This window comes from Anomaloglossus baeobatrachus, chromosome 3 (assembly GCF_048569485.1).
Source record: "Anomaloglossus baeobatrachus isolate aAnoBae1 chromosome 3, aAnoBae1.hap1, whole genome shotgun sequence".
Lineage (NCBI taxonomy): Eukaryota > Metazoa > Chordata > Amphibia > Anura > Aromobatidae > Anomaloglossus > Anomaloglossus baeobatrachus.
Window position 1 is genome coordinate 124,817,701 of NC_134355.1, and position 22,708 is coordinate 124,840,408.

General features: G+C 45.5%; 1 protein-coding gene across 3 annotated transcripts in view; it reads right to left on the reverse strand.

The window, feature by feature from the left end:
• LOC142295052 (two pore channel protein 2-like) overlaps positions 1-22,708 on the reverse strand; it is a 75,512-nt gene that overhangs the window by 44,927 nt on the left and 7,877 nt on the right. For all 3 annotated transcript variants that reach the window (XR_012751349.1, XM_075338123.1, XM_075338122.1), the window contains exon 2: positions 6,462-6,544. Coding sequence is in view for 2 of the 3 variants with exons in the window: in XM_075338123.1 (XP_075194238.1) it covers positions 6,462-6,544 (83 nt within the window). In the remaining variant the exon portion in view is untranslated. The remainder of the gene's footprint in view (positions 1-6,461; positions 6,545-22,708) is intronic.

Consider the following 22,708-nt stretch of genomic DNA (forward strand, 5'->3'; position numbering starts at 1 on the left):
AAACATTATCAAGAAATGATTGGAAAAGAAAAATGTATTAGAAATTCAGATACTGTTTCAGAATAACAATTATTATGCCAGAACACAGCAAACGCTGAAACATTCTGCTGACTCAATCACTTTCAGAAACCATTTATTTTTTTTGAGAGCCTCGTGCCTGGCTGGGTGAGATGGGAGGGGAGAGGTCCACAGTAGCAGTACAGCACAAATCGACATGACTACACCAGTGAAAATCATGGTACAATAACTGCTGCTTTACCGGTCTTGGTTTCACCTGTATTTTTAAATCGAAGCCTGTAACAGGGGAAAATCTAAGGGGCGCGAGCAAGGCCTTTCAAAAACAGTGGAACCTTGGTTAACGAGGACAATCCGTTCTGGGAGTGTGCTTGTTAACCAAGTTAGTTGTATAGCAAAGCAAGATTTCCCATAGGAAATCATTGCAATGCAGACAATTCGTTCAACAACTTGTGCAACCTCCCATCCTGGTCCCCTATTGTGCCATTCCACACATGCACAAACACGCACAAACACACAAGCATGCACGCACGCGCACACATATTATGCTCACCTTACCTTCCGTTCTATCGCTGACCTCCTGGTTCTTGCAATTCGCCGGTACAGGATGTGTATCGGGTAACCATTGCGATGAGGGACGAACTTCCGCTGCCAGAGAGCTGACATCAAAGGCAGGAGATGCTTGCCTTTGATTGAGTAGCGGCTGACAGCGGAAGTTCCTCCCTTGTCACGATGGTTACCGGATATACATCCTGTAGCGTCAAACTACAAGAACCAGGAGGTCGGCGATGGAACGGAAGGTAAGGTGAGCATAATATGTGCGTATTTGTGCGGACTGCAAGAGCGGGTTAGAGCGCGGAAGTACGGAATCGGAAGTGTGTGCGGTGAGTATTTGCTCGTAAACTGAGTTACAAATTTAGAGAAAGCCTTGCTCTTTAAGCGAAATACTCACTAGCTGGGTTACTCGTTAACTGAGGTTCCACTGTACTTGTGGATTTATTATTATTATTATTATTATTTATTATTATAGCGCCATTTATTCCATGGCGCTTTACAAGTGAAAGAGGGTATACGTACAACAATCATTAACAGTACAAGACAGACTGGTATAGGAGGAGAGAGGACCCTGCCCGCGAAGGCTCACAGTCTACAGGGAATGGGTGATGGTACAATAGGTGAGGACAGAGCTGGTTGCGCAGTGGTCTACTGGGCTGAGGGCTATTGTAGGTTGTAGGCTTGTTGGAAGAGGTGGGTCTTGAGGTTCCTCTTGAAGCTTTCCACGGTAGTGGAGAGTCTGATGTGGATTTGTGACTTCCCGCTTTTACCGCCAGCACCAGAAAATCCTTACAGTTTGCAGTAAGGGCTGTGAGAATTCAGAAGTGACCGCAGACTTTCATCCCAAACCTGGACAACAAAGTTAACTATAAAAATAAGCACGTCCAATCCTAAAGGGGGCATTACACATAGCGACATTGCTAGCGATGTCGCTTGTGAAAGCACCCGCCCCCGTTGTTTGTGCGCCACGGGCAAATCGCTGCTCGTGGCCGACAATACAACTAACACCCGTCACACATACTTACCTTCCTAGCGACGTCACTGTGGGAGGCGAACAACCTCTTGGTTAAGGGGGAGGTTCGTGCGCCGTCACAGCGACGTCACACAGCGGCCGACCAATAAAAGTGGAGGGGCGGTGACCAGCCACATTAATGACATGCCCACCTCGGTGCCGGAGGACGCAGGTAAGCTGTTCGTCGTTCCCGGGGTGTCACACGTAGCGATGTGTGCTGCCTCAGGAACGACGAACAACCTGCGTCCAGCACCAGCAACGATATTTTGAAAATGAACGACATGTCAACGATTAGGTGAGTATGTTTGATCGTTAACACTCGCTCGGAGCTGTTACACGCAACGATGTCGCTAACGACGCAGGATGTGCGTCATGAATTCCGTGACCCCGACGACATATCGTTAGATATGTCGTTGTGTGTAACGGGGCCTTAACAGCGTGTAATATACTCATTGTCAGGATTCAACTCTTGCTGGTTCCAGTAGTCCTCACAAAGCCACTCCACTCATGTGATTTTCACCCTTACGGTCACATGTCAATTAGCTTTTCTTATTACTCAATGAAGCAGCTCGTCGGCATGTGACTAAGAGCAAATTGCATATGAATGAGCGATCACATGATGACTACTCAAAACGCTTGGGGGGGGACCAAATTAAATTCTTGCCCCGGCTGCCAGAAAACCTAGATCTGCCTCTGCCTAGGAGTAGATTTTAAAGTCAGCAAACTGCTATAATGATTCTCTAGGCCTTGTATATGCACAGATGAAGCCAAGAAGCATGTACCTGGCCGCGTTGGCCCAATGTTTACAAATGACGAAAGCATGAGCGAGACTTCGGCTAGGCCATCAAGGACGTTAGTATTCAAGGATAATATTAATCTATGAGATATAGGTCCGATAAGAGCTACTCCCTGTATGGCACTTTGTTTGGGAATCCCCAGTGCATGCTGGGATACTCAAAGAGTCATCAGGTGACAGAGGCTGCGGTCACTGCTGCATCCTCTGCTCCCACCCTGAAGCAAAGTGTCATCAGTGATGCTTGTTGCAGGGGCTCTTCCTTGCTCGCTGCTCAATTTGCACAGCATGCACTCTGTTAGCCTAGATTTATAGTAATAAGTTGGCAACAGAGTATTCATAACCGCCATGGAGGAGACTAGGGCAGAATCCCGCAGATGACGTCACTGGTCTGCTGGGTATTCTCAAACCACTATGTTGCCTGTTTATTACCATACATGCAAGCCGACAACAGAGTGCGCCTTGTGTACTTCCAACAGTGCACAGCGCGCAGGGACGAGCTTGCAGGCGGCTGACAAGGCCTGTGCAGCTGGTTTTCAGTTGTATAGACTGTTTTGTTCCTTTGTGCTGAGTAAAGGCTATTTTCTGATATGTTACAGAGATTTCTGGACTAAACGAAATCCCTCATTTATGACCAAAAGACTTTGTGACTGTGCCTACCTGACATCGCTGCCAAAAGAGTGAAATCCCTATGACCTGCATCATGTATAACCTTACTTTATTCTGATGGTCCCTTGTGTATGCACTATCCAGTGCAGCAATTACCAATCCATTGTGAATTTTTTTTTGTTTTGCTTTTATCACCACCGATTTGGTATCAACAACTCCCAGCCACCGACGTCTGCTCTTCCCTGTACCGCTCAGGACCTGTTATGCCATATTGTATCCACAGCTTCTGACTGACCGGAAGTCAAAGCTAACGGTCACAAGCTCTCGTTCATTCTCTCACTGAGAAGTGACATCTGGCTAGCCCAGCAAAGACTCGAGCGATCCGGCAGGTCACAATGAGCAGAAGACGACCAGACGGGCTCAGAGAACCAAAGCTTATGGCTAGTAACTACGAGTAGCGAACATGCAATAGTGATACCCCTCTGGCGGTGAAAAAAAACCACAGAGTTCTTTAATCCTAGCTGCCCCATCTTGTTTAATGTCTTCCATTTTTATTTTAGAATTCCATTTAAAATTGATTTGTAATTTAGGTAATTAAGTCTTGTATTTTATTCCATTTCATTTTGCATTCTGTTTTCCTTGTTTCTTTAATTTATATAGTAAACTAGCTGTACTACCCGGTTTCGCCCGGGTTAATAACTGCTGTTAACAAAATAAAATGTATTAACAAAAATGTATTCTGCACACAAAAACCACAAAACAAATAGATAGAAGTGTAATTATTCAAAGGCAAAAACTAAGCTAATAGAAGCATTTCACAACATATATTTCAACACCACAGATATTCCACACAGATTTAACTAAATTGGCCAAGTAATGTGCTCTGTCTGCCTCTTTCCTCGTCTGTCTCTATCTCTCTGTTTCTTTCCCAGGTCTGTCTCTTTCCCAGGTCTGTCTCTTTCCCAGGTCTGTCTCTTTCCCAGGTCTGTCTCTTTCCCAGGTCTGTCTCTTTCCCCGTCTCTTTGTCTGTCTCTTTCCCTGTCTGCCTGTCTTGGCCTGTCTCTATTTCTCTGTCTCTTTCCCAGTCTGTCTCTATCAAGGTCTGTGTCTTTCCCCATCTATCTTTGTCTGTCTCTCTGGCTGTCTCCTCCTTCCCAGTCTCTGTCCCTGTCCCTGTCTGTATGTCTGTCTGTCTCTTTCCCCATCTGTCTCTTTCCAGGTCTGCCTTTTTCACCATCTGTCTCTGTCTGTCTCTTTCCCTGTCTTTCTCTGTCTGTCTCTCTGTCTCTATCTATCCGTCTCCCCACCGACATCTTATTACCTCACATATAAGCTTCTTATACTATGAATGTCTTTTGTTCCTATAGCAATTACTCACAGCTCCTACTAATAATCTGTAGTTCCAGGCTCTATTTACTTTAATGAAGGCATGTTTTTTGGAGAGTAACTGTAAAGCGCGGGGTTAAATTTTCCTGTCAAAACATAGTCTACGACGTTCCCTGGGTCACGAGGTGTCTGTGCAAAATTTTGTGATTGTAAATGCGACGGTGCGGATACACTTTTCGTTTCACTTTTTCCCCATTATGTAGATAGGGGCAAAATTGATTGGTAAATTGGAACGCGCGGGGTTAAAATTTCGCCTCACAACATAGCCTATGACGCTCTCGGGGTCCAGATGTGTGAGTGTGCAAAATTTTGTGGCTGTAGCTGCGACGGTGCAGATGCCAATCCTGGACACATATACATACATTACATACAAACATACATATATACATACATATATACATACATACAAAAACACACACACACAGCTTTATATATTAGATATATAATATTGAAGAAACAAACATATACAGTGCCTACAAGTAGTATTCAACCCCCTGCAGATTTAGCAGGTTTGATAAGATGCAAATAAGTTAGAGCCTGCAAAACTTCAAACAAGAGCAGGATTTATTAACAGATGCATAAATCTTACAAACCAACAAGTTATGTTGCTCAGTTAAATTTTAATAAATTTTCAACATAAAAGTGTGGGTCAATTATTATTCAACCCCTAGGTTTAATATTTTGTGGAATAACCCTTGTTTGCAATTACAGCTAATAATCGTCTTTTATAAGACCTGATCAGGCCGGCACAGGTCTCTGGAGTTATCTTGGCCCACTCCTCCATGCAGATCTTCTCCAAGTTATCTAGGTTCTTTGGGTGTCTCATGTGGACTTTAATCTTGAGCTCCTTCCACAAGTTTTCAATTGGGTTAAGGTCAGGAGACTGACTAGGCCACTGCAACACCTTGATTTTTTCCCTCTTGAACCAGGCCTTGGTTTTCTTGGCTGTGTGCTTTGGGTCGTTGTCTTGTTGGAAGATGAAATGACGACCCATCTTAAGATCCTTGATGGAGGAGTGGAGGTTCTTGGCCAAAATCTCCAGGTAGGCCGTGCTATCCATCTTCCCATGGATGCGGACCAGATGGCCAGGCCCCTTGGCTGAGAAACAACCCCACAGCATGATGCTGCCACCACCATGCTTGACTGTAGGGATAGTATTCTTGGGGTCGTATGCAGTGCCATCCAGTCTCCAAACGTCACGTGTGTGGTTGGCACCAAAGATCTCGATCTTGGTCTCATCAGACCAGAGAACCTTGAACCAGTCTGTCTCAGAGTCCTCCAAGTAATCATGAGCAAACTGTACACAAGCCTTGACATGACGCTTTGAAAGTAAAGGTACCTTACGGGCTCGTCTGGAACGGAGACCATTGCGGTGGAGTACGTTACTTATGGTATTGACTGAAACCAATGTCCCCACTGCCATGAGATCTTCCTGGAGCTCCTTCCTTGTTGTCCTTGGGTTAGCCTTGACTCTTCGGACAAGCCTGGCCTTGGCACGGGTGGAAACTTTCAAAGGCTGTCCAGGCCTTGGAAGGCTAACAGTAGTTCCATAAGCCTTCTACTTCCGGATGATACTCCCAACAGTGGAGACAGGTAGGCCCAACTCCTTGGAAAGGGTTTTGTACCCCTTACCAGCCTTGTGACCCTCCACGATCTTGTCTCTGATGGCCTTGGAATGCTCCTTTGTCTTTCCCATGTTGACCAAGTATGAGTGCTGGTCACAAGTTTGGGGAGGGTCTTAATTAGTCAGAAAAGGCTGGAAAAGGAGATAATTAATCCAAACATGTGAATCTCATTGTTGTTTGTGCCTGAAATACTTCTTAATACATTAGGGGAACCAAAACAGAATTCTGGTGGTTTGAGGGGTTGAATAATAAATGAAACCCTGAATAAACTTTTCACAATTTAAAAAAAAAAAAGAAAAAAAGAAATAACATTCTTTTTTGCTGCAGAGCATTTCACACTTCCAGGCTGATCTACAGTCCAAATGTCACAATGCCAAGTTAATTCCGAATGTGTAAACCTGCTAAATCTGCAGGGGGTTGAATACTACTTGTAGGCACTGTAAAAATGATACTACATCATACTGACCTGATTGCTTCGGGTGACGTTTCAAAAGGAATATTTCTGTTGTACTGAGCATCATAAACATAAGCAGCAGCCAAAAGTAATTTCTAAAAAAGAAAAATGACATAATAAACCAAATAAATAGTTTAGAATATAGGGGTGAAAACTGGAAAAAATCAATATACTAAGTGATTTAGTAATAAGGGGTGCAGTGGTATACATTTTGATTGGGCCCAGAACTTTAGCGGCCCATATCGGTTACACACATTTTGAATTCGGACCAATCGTCTTTCCAATCAACACCCTAATGCTGCACAGTATGGTGCGACTAATGGCTAAAACACATTTGTGTAATCAGTCGCTGCAGCAACATTCTAAAAGCAGTTTCTACGTCTTACTGCATATTTACTATTGCATTTTGTCATCCATATTGTAAAGGTTCGGTCAGATGAAGAAGGTGGTCAATATAGCGGCTGACCCTCTAGCCATCAATTTGGAGTTTGAACTTCCGTGAATCCACAAGCAGCTATGTGGCAAACGGCTGCAGAATCCAAGACGGAGCACAATTTGATAAACATAATCCACTGAAAACACTTAAATTGGAAACATTTGCAGCTGTACACTAGGTGGTGACATGGGCTGCTCACTAAAATGGATGGAAGGCATTTTTCCCAGAGACTAATGTAGTCTTAAAGGGAACCTGTCAGCAGAAATTTCGCCCAAAACCTAAAAGATTCCCCCTCTGCAGCTCCTGGGCTGCATTCTAGAAAGGTCCCTGTTATTATTGTGCCCCCTGTGAGACCAAAATAAAGACTTTATAAAGTGGTACCTTTTTGTATTCAGATTCTGTAAATGTGACACGGGGGCGGGCTGCCTGATGGCCGTTAGTCTGCCTCCTGCCGCTTTAGGCCGTCCCCCATCGCTGATTTCCATAGCTGTGGACGCCGCCCAGTGCTCCACAGGTCCCCGCGCATGCCCACTGCTCATCTCTCGTGGATGAGCACTGTGCCCAGTGTCACTGCTGGTGACGTGCGCGCAGGCTTTAGATTATGGGCGGTGCTGTGATGTTTATTACCAAGCAACCGCCCATAATCGCGGGACCGCGCTTTCCCCCTTGGCGTCCTTCGTTCTGCGCAAGCGCGGTGCTGCTGACCTCACGTCACCTCCTTCTATCTATTTCCTGCCTCAGGGCAAGATGGAAAGGAGGCGACGTGGGGTCAGCAGCACCGCGCTTGCGCAGAACGAAGGACGCCGAGGGGGAAAGCGCGGTCCCGCGATTATGGGCGGTTGCTTGGTAATAAACATCACAGCACCGCCCATAATCTAAAGCCTGCGCGCACGTCACCAGCGGTGACACTGGGCACAGTGCTCATCCACGAGAGATGAGCACTGTGCATGCGCGGGGATGGCTGGAGCAGTGGGCGGCGTCCACAGCTATGGAAATCAGCGATGGGGGACGGCCTAAAGCGGCAGGAGGCAGACTAACGGCCATCAGGCAGCCCGCCCCCGTGTCACATTTACAGAATCTGAATACAAAAAGGTACCACTTTATAAAGTCTTTATTTTGGTCTCACAGGGGGCACAATAATAACAGGGACCTTTCTAGAATGCAGCCCAGGAGCTGCAGAGGGGGAATCTTTTAGGTTTTGGGCGAAATTTCTGCTGACAGGTTCCCTTTAAAATCTCTGTAACCAAAAAAAAAAAAAAAAAAAAAAAAAAGAATCTGAATATACTCTAGAAATGAAAGGAACAGAGATTGCTGGCGCATTGATTTCTTGAAGCCTGTGGGGGCTCAAAGAACCAATTACCATAAAACAAGTCACCAATATCTTATTACATGACACATGGTATTTGGGAGTCATTTTACAGATTTGGCATTGAGGAACTGATGTGTCAAAAGACAACACTTTCATAAAATTACTACAATTCAGGGAATGGAAAGAAAATAGAATTAAAAATTAGTATAATAAATGAATCAACGTTCAGATTGCCCAATTATGACATTTTCTGCCAGTGTAACCTGAATTTTATCGTGCTTCCATTACTACTGAATACCTATTTTCGGTAGATACCAAACTACACATTATCACAACGAGAATCCAATCATGACTAGAGAAGTGGAAGGTTACCAAGAAAAATGTGCCCTATTTCTGGAAACATTGCTGGAAAAAGTGGCACATCCATGTGCCAAATTTGTTGTATTTTGGACACTTTTTAGCCCTCAATAAAATGTTAAATGTGTCTAAAAAGATGAAAAATGAAGAAGTGACTAAGAGGGGTCATAAAATGTACAGGTGTATAAAATGTAATGATCCAGAGTTGGGATTACATTAATGTGCAATATATATATATATATATTTGTGCCCTTCTTACTTGAAGTTTTGCACTGCTTATATTAGGTATGCAGCACATACAGGTACACCAAGAATTAACTCCCTACTGAGCTAGTTGCTTGGTGAATGGCTTGGGTGGGTGGAGTTTTAGAGCACAAAAGTTACTACGCAAAACCAAGTAGTCTGAAGACAGAGAAGACCAGAAGCAGCCGCCAGCAGCCATGTAACTCCTATCCCTGTAGGACGGATGGCTAGCAGACTTGTCCGATGACCTGTGCAGGGAGGAATGTGGACTTGTACTTTTGGTAAAAGTCCACATTCAATTTTTTTTTTTTTTGCTACATACACCCAATTACTCTGTTGTTACCCCAGTGCAAGCCATTCATACACTGCAAGTGGCTCGCACAGGCTGGGGACGAAGCGTATCTGAGAACAGCGTGGCTTGTGCAAGTTAAGTTTGCACGTAAAGCATATGAACTCCATACCTGAGACCTGGTTTTATTTTTAAGTAGGTGTTCAGTTTGAAAACCAAACCATGGTTTCGCTCATCTCTACTGAAGATGCCTCGTTCATCTGTTCAAACAATTATACGCAAGTACAAACAAGATGGGAATATCCAGGAAGGAGATGAGTTCTGTGTACCAGAGATGAACGTGCTTTGGTCAGACATGTGCATATCAACCCAAGAACAAAAGGAAAAGACGTTGGGAAGACGTTGGTGGAAGCTGTTAAGATTGTGTCATTATTCACAGTAAAATGATTGATTGTTCTCAGTGAGAGAAACAAAATTATAATCTTGTTGTGATACCTTTTAATGACTAACTAATATAACATAAAATGATGTTACAAAGCAAGCTTTCGAAACATTTCAGGTCCCTTCATCAGGCAGATATTTGTCTTACCATGCCTGATGAAGGGACCTGAGATGTCTCGAAAGCTTGCTTTGTAACATCATTTTATGTTATATTAGTTAGTCATTAAAAGGAATCACAACAAGATTATAATTTTGATTGTCTCACTGAGAACAATCTTGTTGCGATACCTTTTAATGACTAACTAAAATAAAATAAAATGATGTTACAAAGCAAGCTTTCGAGACATCTCAGGTCCCTTCATCAGGCATGGTAAGACAAATATCCGCCTGATGAAGGGACCTGAGATGTCTCGAAAGCTTGCTTTGTAACATCATTTTATTTTAGTTTAGTTAGCCATTAAAAAGGTATCACAACAAGATTATAAGTTTGTTTCTCTCACTGAGAGCAATCAATCATTTTTCAACTGGCTAACACAGTACCAAAACCTTTTCTCTAATTATTCACAGTGAAACAGTACTGTATCAAAAGGGCTGAAAGGCCACTCTGCCAGGAAGAAGCCATTACTCCAAAAGAAACATAAAAAAGCCAGATTAATGTTTGCAAATGCACACAGGAACATAGACCTTAATTTCTGGAGACATATCCTGTGGCCTGACAAAACTAAAATTGAACTATTTGGCCAAATTGATCATTGTTACGTTTGGAGAAAAAAGGGAGAAGCTTTGAAGCCTAACCCAAGTATAAAACACGGGGGTGGCAGTTTCATATTGTGTGGTTGTATTGTTGCAGGAGGGAATGATGCACTTCACAAAATAGATGGCATCATGAGGAAAGAAGATTATGTGACAATACTGAAGCAACATCTCAAGACATCAGCCAGGATCTTAAAGCTTAGGCAGAAATGTGGCTTCCAAATGGTCAATGATCCGAATCATACTGCCAAACTGGATACAAAGTGGCTTAAGGATAACAAAGTCAATGTTTTGCAGTAGCCATCAGAAAGCCCTGATATTAATCCTATTGAAAACTTATGGGCAAAGATGAAAAGGCAGGTGCGAGCAAGGCAACCTACAAACATGGCTCAGTTACACCAGTTTTGTCAGGAGGAATGGGTCCAAATTCCTACCAACTAATCTGAGAAGCTTGTGGAAGGAGATCCAAAACGTTTACCCAAAGTCATATAGTTCAAAGGCAATGGTACCAAATACTAATGAAATGTATGTAACCTTTTGACTTTGCAGAAAGTAATAAAAATGGCTTAAACATAGTCTCTCTCGCATTATTCTGGCATTTGGAAAATATAAATAATATTCGTTCCTAATTGATCTAAAATGGTAAAGGTTTATTCTGTTTTCATGTCATATAGTGAGAAAAACATGCAGATGGGTCTTTTTAGATAGTAGATGTAAACATCTGGTTTCAACTGTATGTTTGGTGGTATATTTTTATCCTTCTAACCCCTAAACGTGTTATGCTGGTTTCCTTAACTCCTTTCCTCTTTTCTTTCGGCTATCCCTAGATTTAAATAAAATAATAATAATAATAAAAAAAAATTAAATAAAATATTAGCAGACATTATGTAAACAGAGAACTAGTGAAAACTTCACTCTCATCATCCCTCGTCTCTCCCTCACCCAACAGACTATAAAACTGAACCTCTGAGTTGCAATAGCTCTGCTACATCAGTATATACAGCCTGATAACACTGCAGGCTGGATGATAACAGTCAGTGTGCGCTCTGCGGATCATATCCTACAGCACAGAGCTGCTTCGGATTATTAATCCGTCCTCTGATAACAGGACCATGCTGAGCACTGACTCGGCAGCCACTAGTGTTGGGCAGTCCGGCTCGTTTTGATGATCCGGTTACCATGGCTCCGCTCACCAAAAAGAGCCGGATCTTTCAGATCGCTCTCGGCTCCTTATTAAATATGTGTTTAGCCCAGGTGAACACATATTTAAAAATTATAGTAATGCCGCCAAACCCCCTAAACTCCGCTCCCTTACAAGGGACCAATTAGATTGTTGAGTAGGCGGAGTTTAGCCACGGGTGAGCGGGGTTTCAGCGGCGAAAAGAGCAGTTTTGAGATTTTAATGGCTCTGATTGGTGATCCGGCTCCTGTTGGTCACAGCAGGGAGCCGGATCTTTGTGTCAGATCGTTCACGACCGACACATCACTAGCAGCCACAAGCTTCATCCATCTCAGGGCGCTACATAGCACTATCTGTAGTTCTGCTCTTCATGGGCTGGTGATGGCCCCTTTCGAATAAGTCCTCCTTAGGTCAGGGCTGACAAGGAGCAGCTACTGACTTCGTCCTGCTTACGTAGTGCGGGGAGAGGAAAGAAGTAATTGTCATGAGATCAGTCGCTGGAGACTGAGATAAGAGCTGCTCGCTATCGGGCTAGGAGTGTGTGTGTGTGTGTGTGTGTGTGTGTGTGTGTGTGTGTGTGTGTTCCTCAGGAGCTTCCTGCAGTATCCTGAATCTGCTCAGTAAGATCCAGCCTACGGCAGAGGGATCTGTTTTTCAGAATACAGGAGTAGGACCAGGGGCATACATAGAAATCATGGGGCGCCATAGCAAAATTTCTAATTGGACCCCACCCAAAAAATAATAATATTCAGCCGGATGCATTTTCCATGCGTTTTGCATGCAATTTTTACAGTGCGTTCCCCGTCAATTCAGCTCTGCTACATGACTGCTGACAGCAGACAGAAACAGAGTCGCGCGATGTGAATGAACTCGGATGAACTTCACCCGACTTCATTGTCATCCCGCGGCTCTGTCTGTGTGTCGCGTCCTGATTAGTGGTCACCCGTGAAGGACTCACCGGTGACCGCTAATCCACTAAGACAGCGAATAGCAGTGCCGTCACTCAGGTTACCCACGGCCAGCTGGAGTCCTCCACCCAGGACCACAACTCAACTGTGACCTCATCGCTGATCGTGCAGCTCACTTCAGTCACTCGGGCGACTTGTTGTCACAGTTGGAGGATCCACCGGTGGCCGCGGGTAATCTGACTGACGTCATCGCTGATCGTGCGGCTCACTTCAGTTGCTGCGTGGAGCTGACAGAGAGCGGTCGTGGTGTGTGGCCACTCGTCAGCTTCATGTAGCAGACCTGGATGCGTCGCGGGACCTCATGTGGATTATGCCGGACCTGGAGGGTTATTTGGGGATTAATAAAATGGTGAAAGAGGGTGGTTTTTTTTAGTCTTATTCTAAATAAAGGATTTTTTCGGGTGTGTTTATTTTCTTTAACTTACAGGTTAATCAAGGAAGGTATCTCGGGGAGACGCCTGCCATGATTAACCTAGGACTTAATGGCAGCTATGGGCTGCCATTAACTCCTTATTACCCCGATTGCCACCGCACCAGGGCAATTCGGGATGAGCCGGGTAGAGTCCCGGGACGGTCACATCCAATGGATGCGGCAACTCCGGCCGGCTGCTGGCTGATATTGTTAGGCCGGGGGGGCTCCCCATAACGTGGAGCTCCCCCATCCTGAGAATACCAGCCTTCAGCCGTGTGGCTTTACCCTGGCTTGTATCAAAATTGTTGGGGGGGGTGGGGTGGGGGGGACCGCACATCTTTTTTTTTAATTATTTATTTATTTTACTGCACGATATAGAACCGCCCACAGGCGGCTGTGATTGGTTGCAGTGAGACAGCTGTCACTCAGCGTGGGGGCATTTCTGACTGCAACCGATCATAGGTGCCGGTGGGCGGGGAAAGCAGGGAATACGAGATGGAATAATGAGCGGCCGGCATTTTCAAAAGAAGAAAAGCCGCCGGAGCTTTGTGACAGCCGTGCAGCGCCGCACCGGTGATCGGTGAGTATGAAAGAAGGAGGGGGGAGAGGGAGAGACCGAGAGACAGAGACCGAGAGACGAAGGAAGGAAGGAAGGAAGGAAGGAAGGAAGGAAGGAAGGAAGGAAGGAAGGAAGGAAGGAAGGAAGGAAGGAAGGAAGGAAGGAAGGAAGGAAGAAAGAAAGAAAGAAAGAAAGAAAGAAAGAAAGAAAGAAAGAAAGAAAGAAAGAAAGAAAGAAAGAAAGAAAGAAAGAGGGAGAGAGAGAGAACGACAGACAGAGCGACCAACTGAGAGTAAGAGACCGACCGACAGAGAGAGACTGAAAAGACCTGCGTTTGGTTTGTCAAAAAAGCATGCGGAACGCAAAAAAATGCAATCCAAGTGCATTTTGGTTGCGTTTTGACCCACATCATTGATTTCAATGGGTGGAGAACGCAGCTACAACGCACAAAAGAAGTGACATGCTGCTTTTTTTTCCGCAGCAATTTTTTGGCATCCAAAACGCTGCGTTTAAAAACGCATCGTGTGCATTGAATTTTCGGACTTCTCATAGACTTTGCTGGGGAAGCAGAAAGCATGCAATTTGGCATTGAAATGCTGCAGTTCAAAACGCAGCGTTAACGCAGGAAAAAACGCAACGTGGGAACATACCCTTACTCTGCTCCCCCCAAATGCCGTCCCCTGTTAAACACTGGAAAAAAATAAACAAACCGCAACAAAATGGCATAGTTTTCGGCTCACCTTCACCTTTGTCCTTGAGGACTTTGTGCTCCAAGCCCATGTGGTGCTACACCAGTGGTGCGATAACATTACATAATCGTGCCATCGCATCTCTTGAGTACACACTATACGTCAGGGAAGGGAACCGATAAGGGCTCCTCTACTCTGGTACCTGCAGATCTATTCAATTGTATGGGCATTTTATAGACACAATCGAGCCCAATAAAAAGGAAAAGGATCAGATCTGTGGCTCTCCGATTTGCCATATTGGCTGTTAATTAAATAAACAGTTTTGGTAAACTAACCAAATTCCACCCCTGCAGATACATCAGGGAGCATATCTGAATCCCAATTTCCAGGTGAAAGACGTGACTCACTTCCCCCGAAGTGCTCAGCGGCAACCACTTTTCTAGAGCTTTAAACTAAAAGTTACACACCTAAGGGGTACTTTGCACACTACGACATCGCAGGTGCGATGTCGGTGGGGTCAAATCGAAAGTGACGCACATCCGGCGTCGCTGTGAATCCTTTTACATACGATTAACGAGCGCAAAAGCGTCGATATCGTATGATCGGTCTAGGGTCCAACATTTACATAATTTTGCAGCAGCGACGGTACGATGTTGTTCCTCGTTCCAGCAGGCAGCACACATCGCTCTGTGTGAAGCCATAGGAGCGAGGAACATCACCTTACCTGCGTCCACCGGCTATGCGGAAGGAAGGAGGTGGGCGGGATGTTTACGTCCCGCTCATCTCCGCCACTCCGCTCCTATTGGCTGCCTGCCGTGTGACGCCACACAACCCGCCCCCTTAGGAAGGAGGCGGTTCGCCGGCCAGAGTGACATCGCAGGGCAGGTAAGTGCATGTAAAGCTGCCGTAGCAATGTTAGCTACGGCAGCAATCACAAGATATCGCTGCTGCGACGGGGGCGGGGACTATCGCGCTCGGCATCGCAGCATCGGCTTGCAATGTCGTAGTGTGCAAAATACCCCTAAGGCTAAAGGCCACTTTACACACAGCGACATCGCTAGCCCGTAGCGAACAACATTGCTAACACCTGTCACACATACTTGCCTGCCTAGCGACGTCGCTGTGGCCGGTGAACCGCCTCCTTTCTAAGGGGGAGGTTTGTTCGGCGTCACAGCGGCGTCACTAAGCGGCCGCCCATAAGAAGCGGAGGGGCGGAGATGAGCGGGCGGAACATCCCGCCCACCTCCTTCCTTCCTCATTGTGGGCGGCCGCAGGTACGATGTTGTTACTCGTTCCTGCGGTGTCACACATAGCGATGCGTGCTACCGCAGGGACGACGAACAACATCGTACCTGCAGCAGCAAAGATATTTGAGATTAGAACGACGTGTCAACGATCAACGTGAGTATTTTTGATCGTTAACGGTCGTTTCTGAGTTTCACACGTAACGACGTCGCTAACGGATGTGCGTCACGAATTCCGTGACCTCAACGACATCTCGTTAGTGATGTCGTTCCGTGTAAAGTGGCGTTTAGATTCATTAAGAAGATTTCTCAGGAATTCTAGGGTAAATCTCCTTGAAATGTTTCAAATTTTATATACAACTTAAAAGCGTGCATTGACCTTTGCTACTTTTATGCCCGGACAATTCCACCAGTGGATGTAGAGCACTGTGAAGTCCGCCTGCAAATTATTCATGATTTATGCCAAGAAATTAGAGAGTCAATTACGCTAGAAATGTATGCCAGCCTCTGGCTGGAGTAACATTTCTGGCGGAGGTACATGCCAGTTATAAGATGTGCCAAATTCATTAAAAGGCACACGCATGAGTTTGGAACATCTTACTCAAGAGGTTCTGTTATTAATATTGGCATATAAATGGCATCTTTAATTATTGTCTAAAAGCTTATCATTGCACAAAGTGAACTGGAGTAAAAAAAATTAGGGTATACAACATTTGGAGCGATCCCCTACAAAAAGACTATATAGCCCTAACCTAATATACAAGTTAATCTCAATAAATTGGAAAATCATCAAAAAGTTAAAAGAGGTGGTTCATCCTTTTTCATTACTGGCCACATCGATATGTTGAGAAACAAAGTTTCTCTCAAATACCTTGTGTTGCCAATAGTGTCTGTGTGCCGCCCCTGCAGCGGATAGAACTGCTCGGATCCGGGATAGTGTCAGTGTCGGTTCATGGCTCGAGGGTCTCCAGACCCGGGGGCTTAGGGGGTCACACTCTAAAAGAGGGATATTTACAGGGGAGTTGTAGTTCGTGACGCCACCCATGGTGTGCAGTAACTGGGAGTACCACCGCTGCCGTTGGGAGTACCCGGGGTGATGGAGTGGGGCAGCAAGGTGTCGTTGCCCTCCACAGGTAGGGGTATGCCCCGGGACCCTGGATGGTGCTATTGGGTGCCGTGAAGGGATAATCACTTAGGTACTAACTCAGCCAATAAGCAGACGCTGACAACCGGGTAAACGAAAGGGTGCTTTACACGCTGCGACATCGCTAACGATATATCGTCAGGGTCACGGTGTTTGTGACGCACATCCAGCGTAGTTAGCGACATCGCAGTGTGTGACAGCTAGAAGCGACGATCAACGATCGCAAAAATTGTTGATCATTGAGACGTCGCTCCTTTACGAAATATCGGTGTGGGTGCATGCCGCTGGTTGTTCGTCGCTCCTGCGGCATCACACATCGCTGTGTGTGACACCGCAGGAGCGACGACCATCTCCTTACCTGCGTCCTCCGGCAATGAGGAAGGAAGGAGGTGGGTCGCATGTTCCGGCCGCTCATCTCCGCCCCTCCTCTGCTATTGGGCAGCCGCTTAGTGACGCCACTGTGACGCCGAACGTACCTCCCCCTTGAAGGAGGGATTGTTCAGCGGTCACAGCGACATCGCTGAACAGGTATGTGCGTGTGACGCTGTCGTAGCGATAATGTTCGCTACGGCAGCGATCACCACATGTCGCACGTACGACGGGGCGGGTGCTATCGCGCACGACATCACTAGCAATCGCTAGCGATGTCGCAACGTGTAAAAGCACCCTTAAGTCTCTGGGTGTCGCTGCCTCTCAAAGGGGAGCTTGTCCGGGTCCCGTCCCCTGCAGTGCTGCCTAGTGATCCGTGACCTGCCTCCTGGCACAAAGTTTAAATTCACCGTAGTGGCCCAGTAGTCTGGAACTTGCTGGGCCCCGCTCCCCACTGTGGCTAAGTGTGGGAGCCTGCTCTCAGGCTCACACTTGGGATTTTTGTGGGAGTGGGCTGCTTGTTTGAAAAGCTCTATCCCCCTCGCGCTAGTGCCCCGATTCTGAAGCTAGTGGGAACAATCCAGAAAGGCTCCGCTCTCCGCAGGTTAATTGCCGGGTTGCCTGAAGTTTCTCCCCGACCTAGGGTCCGTGTACCCCGCTGTGCCTTCGGTCCAGGACCGGTGATAGGACCAGGCTGCTGACTCTTTGACAGGTTCAGGCACCCAGCCTCAATCCCCTGCGACCGGGGGTCCGACTCCTCTAGGTCCAGACCACCGTCTGCAACCTAGTCAGCTTCTCCTGGGAGCCACTACTCCCAACCTCCTCCACTGTACTCCTCCACTGTTACACTTTCTCTCTTCACTCATCACCTCCCCTTCCTGACCCCTAGGTGGGTGACCCTATTGCACTCAAGCCGCCCACTGGTGTGTCTGGTGGGTGTGGTGCAGGGTGTATCTAGGATTTGATTTGCTGTTGGAGGCAGCACTGTAAGATGAGGACCCAGAACCATGAAGGATTTGAATACTGCACTAAAGGGAAATAGCGTGCAGTACCCTGTGACGACCTGAGTAGTCCAGGGACGTCACATCTGTGAGCGGAGTTATTGTGCTCTACTTACCCCTTTCGCGTGACCCCCGAGCTCCGTAACCTCTGATGTCTAATGACATCAAAGCAGCCGGCCTCTGTCTCCATGGTTCACTGGGCTGTGGACGGCGTTTCCTCGCTCATCACAGCCCAACGTCACTCCTGCTTGCAGCTGTCTGCAGTGAAGGAGACAGCAGGGGGATGCTGGGCTGTGACGAGGGGTGAAATGGCTCCCACAGCCCAGTCATTCAGGAAGACTGCGGCCTGCCTCAGTTGACGTGACATCTCCGGACATCAGAGGTCACAAAACCTGGGGGTCAAGTGAAAGGGGTGAATGGACCGCAACAGCATTGCTCACAGGCACTATTGGCAACATAAGGTATTTGAGAGAAACCTTGTTTCTCAACAGAATATCGATGTGGCACGTAATAAAAAGGGGTGAATCACCCCTTTAATTTATTTCAGTAATTCAATACAAAAAAGGGAAGCGCATATATTATATAGAGTCATTACAGAGTGATCTATTTCAAGTGTTTATTTCTGTTAATGTCTTACAGCCAATGAAAACCCAAGAAGTCATTATCTCATAAAATTAGAATAATTACCACAAAACAGCTGCAAAGGCTTCCTAAGTATTTAAAACGGTCCCTTAGTCTGGGTCAGTAGGCTACACAATCATGGGGAAGACTGCTGACTTGACATATATCCAGAAGGCAGTTATTGACACACTCCACAAGGAGGGTAAGCCACAAAAGGTCATTGCTAAATAAGCTGGCTGTTCACAGAGTGCTGTATCCAAGCATATTAATGGAAAGCGGAGTTGAAGGTAAAAGTGTGGTAGAAAAAGTTGTACAAGCAACCGGGATAACCACAGCCTTGATAGGATTGTTGAAAAAAAGGCCATTCAAAAATTTGGGGGAGATTCAAAAGGAGTGGACGCTGCTGGAGGAAGTGCTTCATGAGCCACCACAAATAGACATATCCAGGACATGGGCTACAAGTGTCGCATTCCTTGTGTCAATCCATTCATGACCAATAGACAACATCAGAAGTGTCTTACCTGGGCCAAGGGGAAAAGGAACTGGACTGTTGTTCAGTGGTCCAAGGTGTTGTTTTCAGATGAAAGCATATTTTACATTTCATTTGGAAATCAAGGTCCCAGAGTCTGGAGCAAAAGTGGAGAGATACACAATCCAAGCTGCTTGAGGTCTAGTGTGAAGTTTCCACAATCAGTGATGGTTTGGGGAGCCATGTCATCTGCTGGTGTATGTCCACTGTGTTTTATCAAGACCAAAGTCATCGCAGCCGTCTACCAGGAAATTTTAGAGCACTTCATTCTTCCCTCTGCCGACAAGCTTTTTGGAGAGGGAAATTTAAATTTTCCAGCAGGACTTGGCACCTGTCCACACTGCCAAAAGTACTAATACCTGGTTTAATAACTACAGTATCACTGTGCTTGATTGGCCAGCAAACTCACCTGACCTAAACCCCATAGAGACTCTACGGTGTATTGTCAAGAGGAAGATGAGAGACACCAGACCCAACAATGCAGACGAGCTGAAGGCTGCTATCAAAGCAACCTGGGCTTTAATAACACCTCAGCAGTGCCACAGGCTGATCGCCTCCATGCCACGCCGCATTGATGCAGTAATTCATGCAAAATGAGCCTTGACAAAGTATTGAGGCATTTACTGTACAGACTTTTCAGTAGGCGCCAACATTTCTGAGTTTAAAATCATTTTTTCAGTCGGTCTTTTATAATATTCTAATTTTATGAGATAATGTTCATTGACTGTAAACCATAATCATCAACAGAAATAAACACTTGAAATAGATCACTCTGTAATGACTCTATATAATATATATATTATATGTATTTCCCTTTTTGTATTGAATTACTGAAGTAAATTAACCTTTTCATGATATTCTAATTTATTCAGATGCATTTGTAGGCATTCTTTCATTTTCTTTTGTTCAGGTTTTTTCTATTATTTTATCAAATGTGAAAACTTTGAACTTTCTTGACTGAGTTGAAGGTGCCATGATTAAGAGATCAGTAACTAACTAGATCTAACTTGGCCATTTGCACTGGAATTTGTATGAACACATCTTAGAACAGTAGATAATAATAAACTTATGTGCCCTGTTTGGAGCCTTAAAATTTGTTAGGTCTATCTAAAACAATCGTAAGGGTTTATGCACACGGCGTATTTTTAGATGCCGGTGTACACCGCATAATTTTGCTATAGGAAGATGAGGAAAACACCGACTGAGTTTTTTCCTGAAGAGTCTTCTTATGTCAAGTCATGCAGTGTTTTTTTAAAGTATTATTTCAATTTCATATATGGGATAGTGGTAGCTTCAAAGTGAAATGCCAGAAGAATGGACCTGACACTTCTATTAGCTGCTTCATAGACGTCTTATCAAGATCTGGAGTCAAATGTAGTTCTGGAGAATTCTGGTTCACGGGAACTTGGTTATCATTATATAGTTTCCAAGAACCCACAAGGCACATTTCATAGGTAGTAATATAGCTTGTACTTTACTTTGGAATTATTACTGCAAACAGTATAAGGCTGATATCACAATTCTGACTATCATAGTTCAAGTACAGACTGTAATGTCTGGACCAAAACAAGAAAGCCTGCGGAGACACCATCACATGTTTCTCAACGCTGGCAGGAAACTAGCCAGGTCTTTCACCGGGAAGGAACAACAACGGGAAGGGCAGTCTCCAGTCAAGGAGACCACCTATGCCAAACATGGGTATCCATCCACAGACAGCTGTTTCGGGGTATTTACCCCTCATCAGTGTGGAGTAGGAAACTGGCTAGTGGGAGCATTGCCTAGTAGAAGATTAAATAAGCAAGGATGGTTGACCTTAGGGAGATCAACATCCAACACCGCGCAGTGATTCTAGAGAGTTGAGAAACATGTGATGGTGTCTCCGCAGGCTTTTTTGTTTTGAATATTTCCCAGGGGGCATTGCTCTAGAATCACTGCGTTGAGAAACACGTGATGGTGTCTCCGTGGTGTTGGCTGTTGATCTCCCTAAGGTCAACCATCCTTGCTTATGTAGTCTTCTACTAGGCATTGCTCCCACAAGCCAGTTTCCTACTCTACACTGATGAGGGACAAATACCCCGAAACAGCTGTCTGTGGATGGATACCATGTTTGGCATAGGTGGTCTCCTTGACTGGAGACTGCCCTTCCTGTGGTTGTTCCTTCCCGGTGAAAGACTTGGCTAGTTTCCTGCCAGCGTTGAGAAACATGTGATGGTGTCTCCGCAGGCTTTTTTGTTTTGAATATTTCCCAGGGGGCATTGCTCTAGAATCACTGCGTTGAGAAACACGTGATGGTGTCTCCGTGGTGTTGGCTGTTGATCTCCCTAAGGTCAACCATCCTTGCTTATGTAGTCTTCTACTAGGCATTGCTCCCACAAGCCAGTTTCCTACTCTACACTGATGAGGGACAAATACCCCGAAACAGCTGTCTGTGGATGGATACCATGTTTGGCATAGGTGGTCTCCTTGACTGGAGACTGCCCTTCCTGTGGTTGTTACTTCCCGGTGAAAGACTTGGCTAGTTTCCTGCCAGCGTTGAGAAACATGTGATGGTGTCTCCGCAGGCTTTCTTGTTTTGAATATTTCCCAGGGGGCATTGCTCTAGAATCACTGCGTTGAGAAACACGTGATGGTGTCTCCGCGGTGTTGGATGTTGATCTCCCTAAGGTCAACCATCTTTGCTTATGTAATGTCTGGACCGGCTGTGGAACTCCTGACCCAAACTCAACAGCCTCATACGGTAGGTATTTAGGAGCCTGATGACTAATGGTCAGGAGACCAGAGACAGATCTGAATATTGAGGTCTGTAGTTGGACCATGAATTTTGAAAGTGTGAAACCAGCCTTCGTGTCATATATGCAATGATGGTAAGATTGTAAAACTGCCATCATATTAAAGGGCTGGTCTCCAATATCACTTCACTCTGGCTATTTCTAGGACCCAAGTGAAAGATTCACTTCTATTAAAAAGGTCTTTATTAGGGATGATTACCCCAACCTGTAAAGATTGGGGTTTGTACCAAACACCAGGTGTCTGGGTGTCAGACCCGAACACATTTTTACTTGTACGTCCAGCTCATGGTCGGGTTTGTCATCAGAATAAAGCTTGTTGAAAGGCTGCAGAGCATTCAATCTGCAAGTTTCATCAGTGTGGGCATCTCCATCCCCATCACAGCCATGTCAAGTATTGGCATGCCTGTGAACAGCTGGTGCACCACTTGGGGGAGAAAATATGACGTGGGCTCCTACCCTATTTTTTTATAGCACACACCAGTAAAACAGATGATTGCAGGCTGCAGCCCCCAGCTGTCTGCTTTACCTTGGCTGGTTATCAAAAATAGAAAGGATCCAGCTCAGTTTTTTTTAATTACTTAAATAAATAATTTAAAAAAACGGCATGTGGCCCCTTCTCATTTTTGATAACCAGACAATATAAAGCTGACAGCTGGGGGATGGTATTATCAGGGTGGGATGGGCCATGGTTGTTGGCCCCTCCCGGCCTAAAAAAAAAAAAAAAAAAAAAAAAAAAAAAAAAAAAAAAAAAAAAAATCGCAAACCGCAGCTTCCCCAGAATTGGCGCATCACATTAGCTGTTCCAAATTTGGTTTCTAGGAACACTCCACAACAGCACCACAGGAGGTTCACGCTCCACCCTAAGGCTATGTGCGCATGTTGCGTTTTTTCCCGCGTTAACGCTGCGTTTTGAACTGCAGCATATC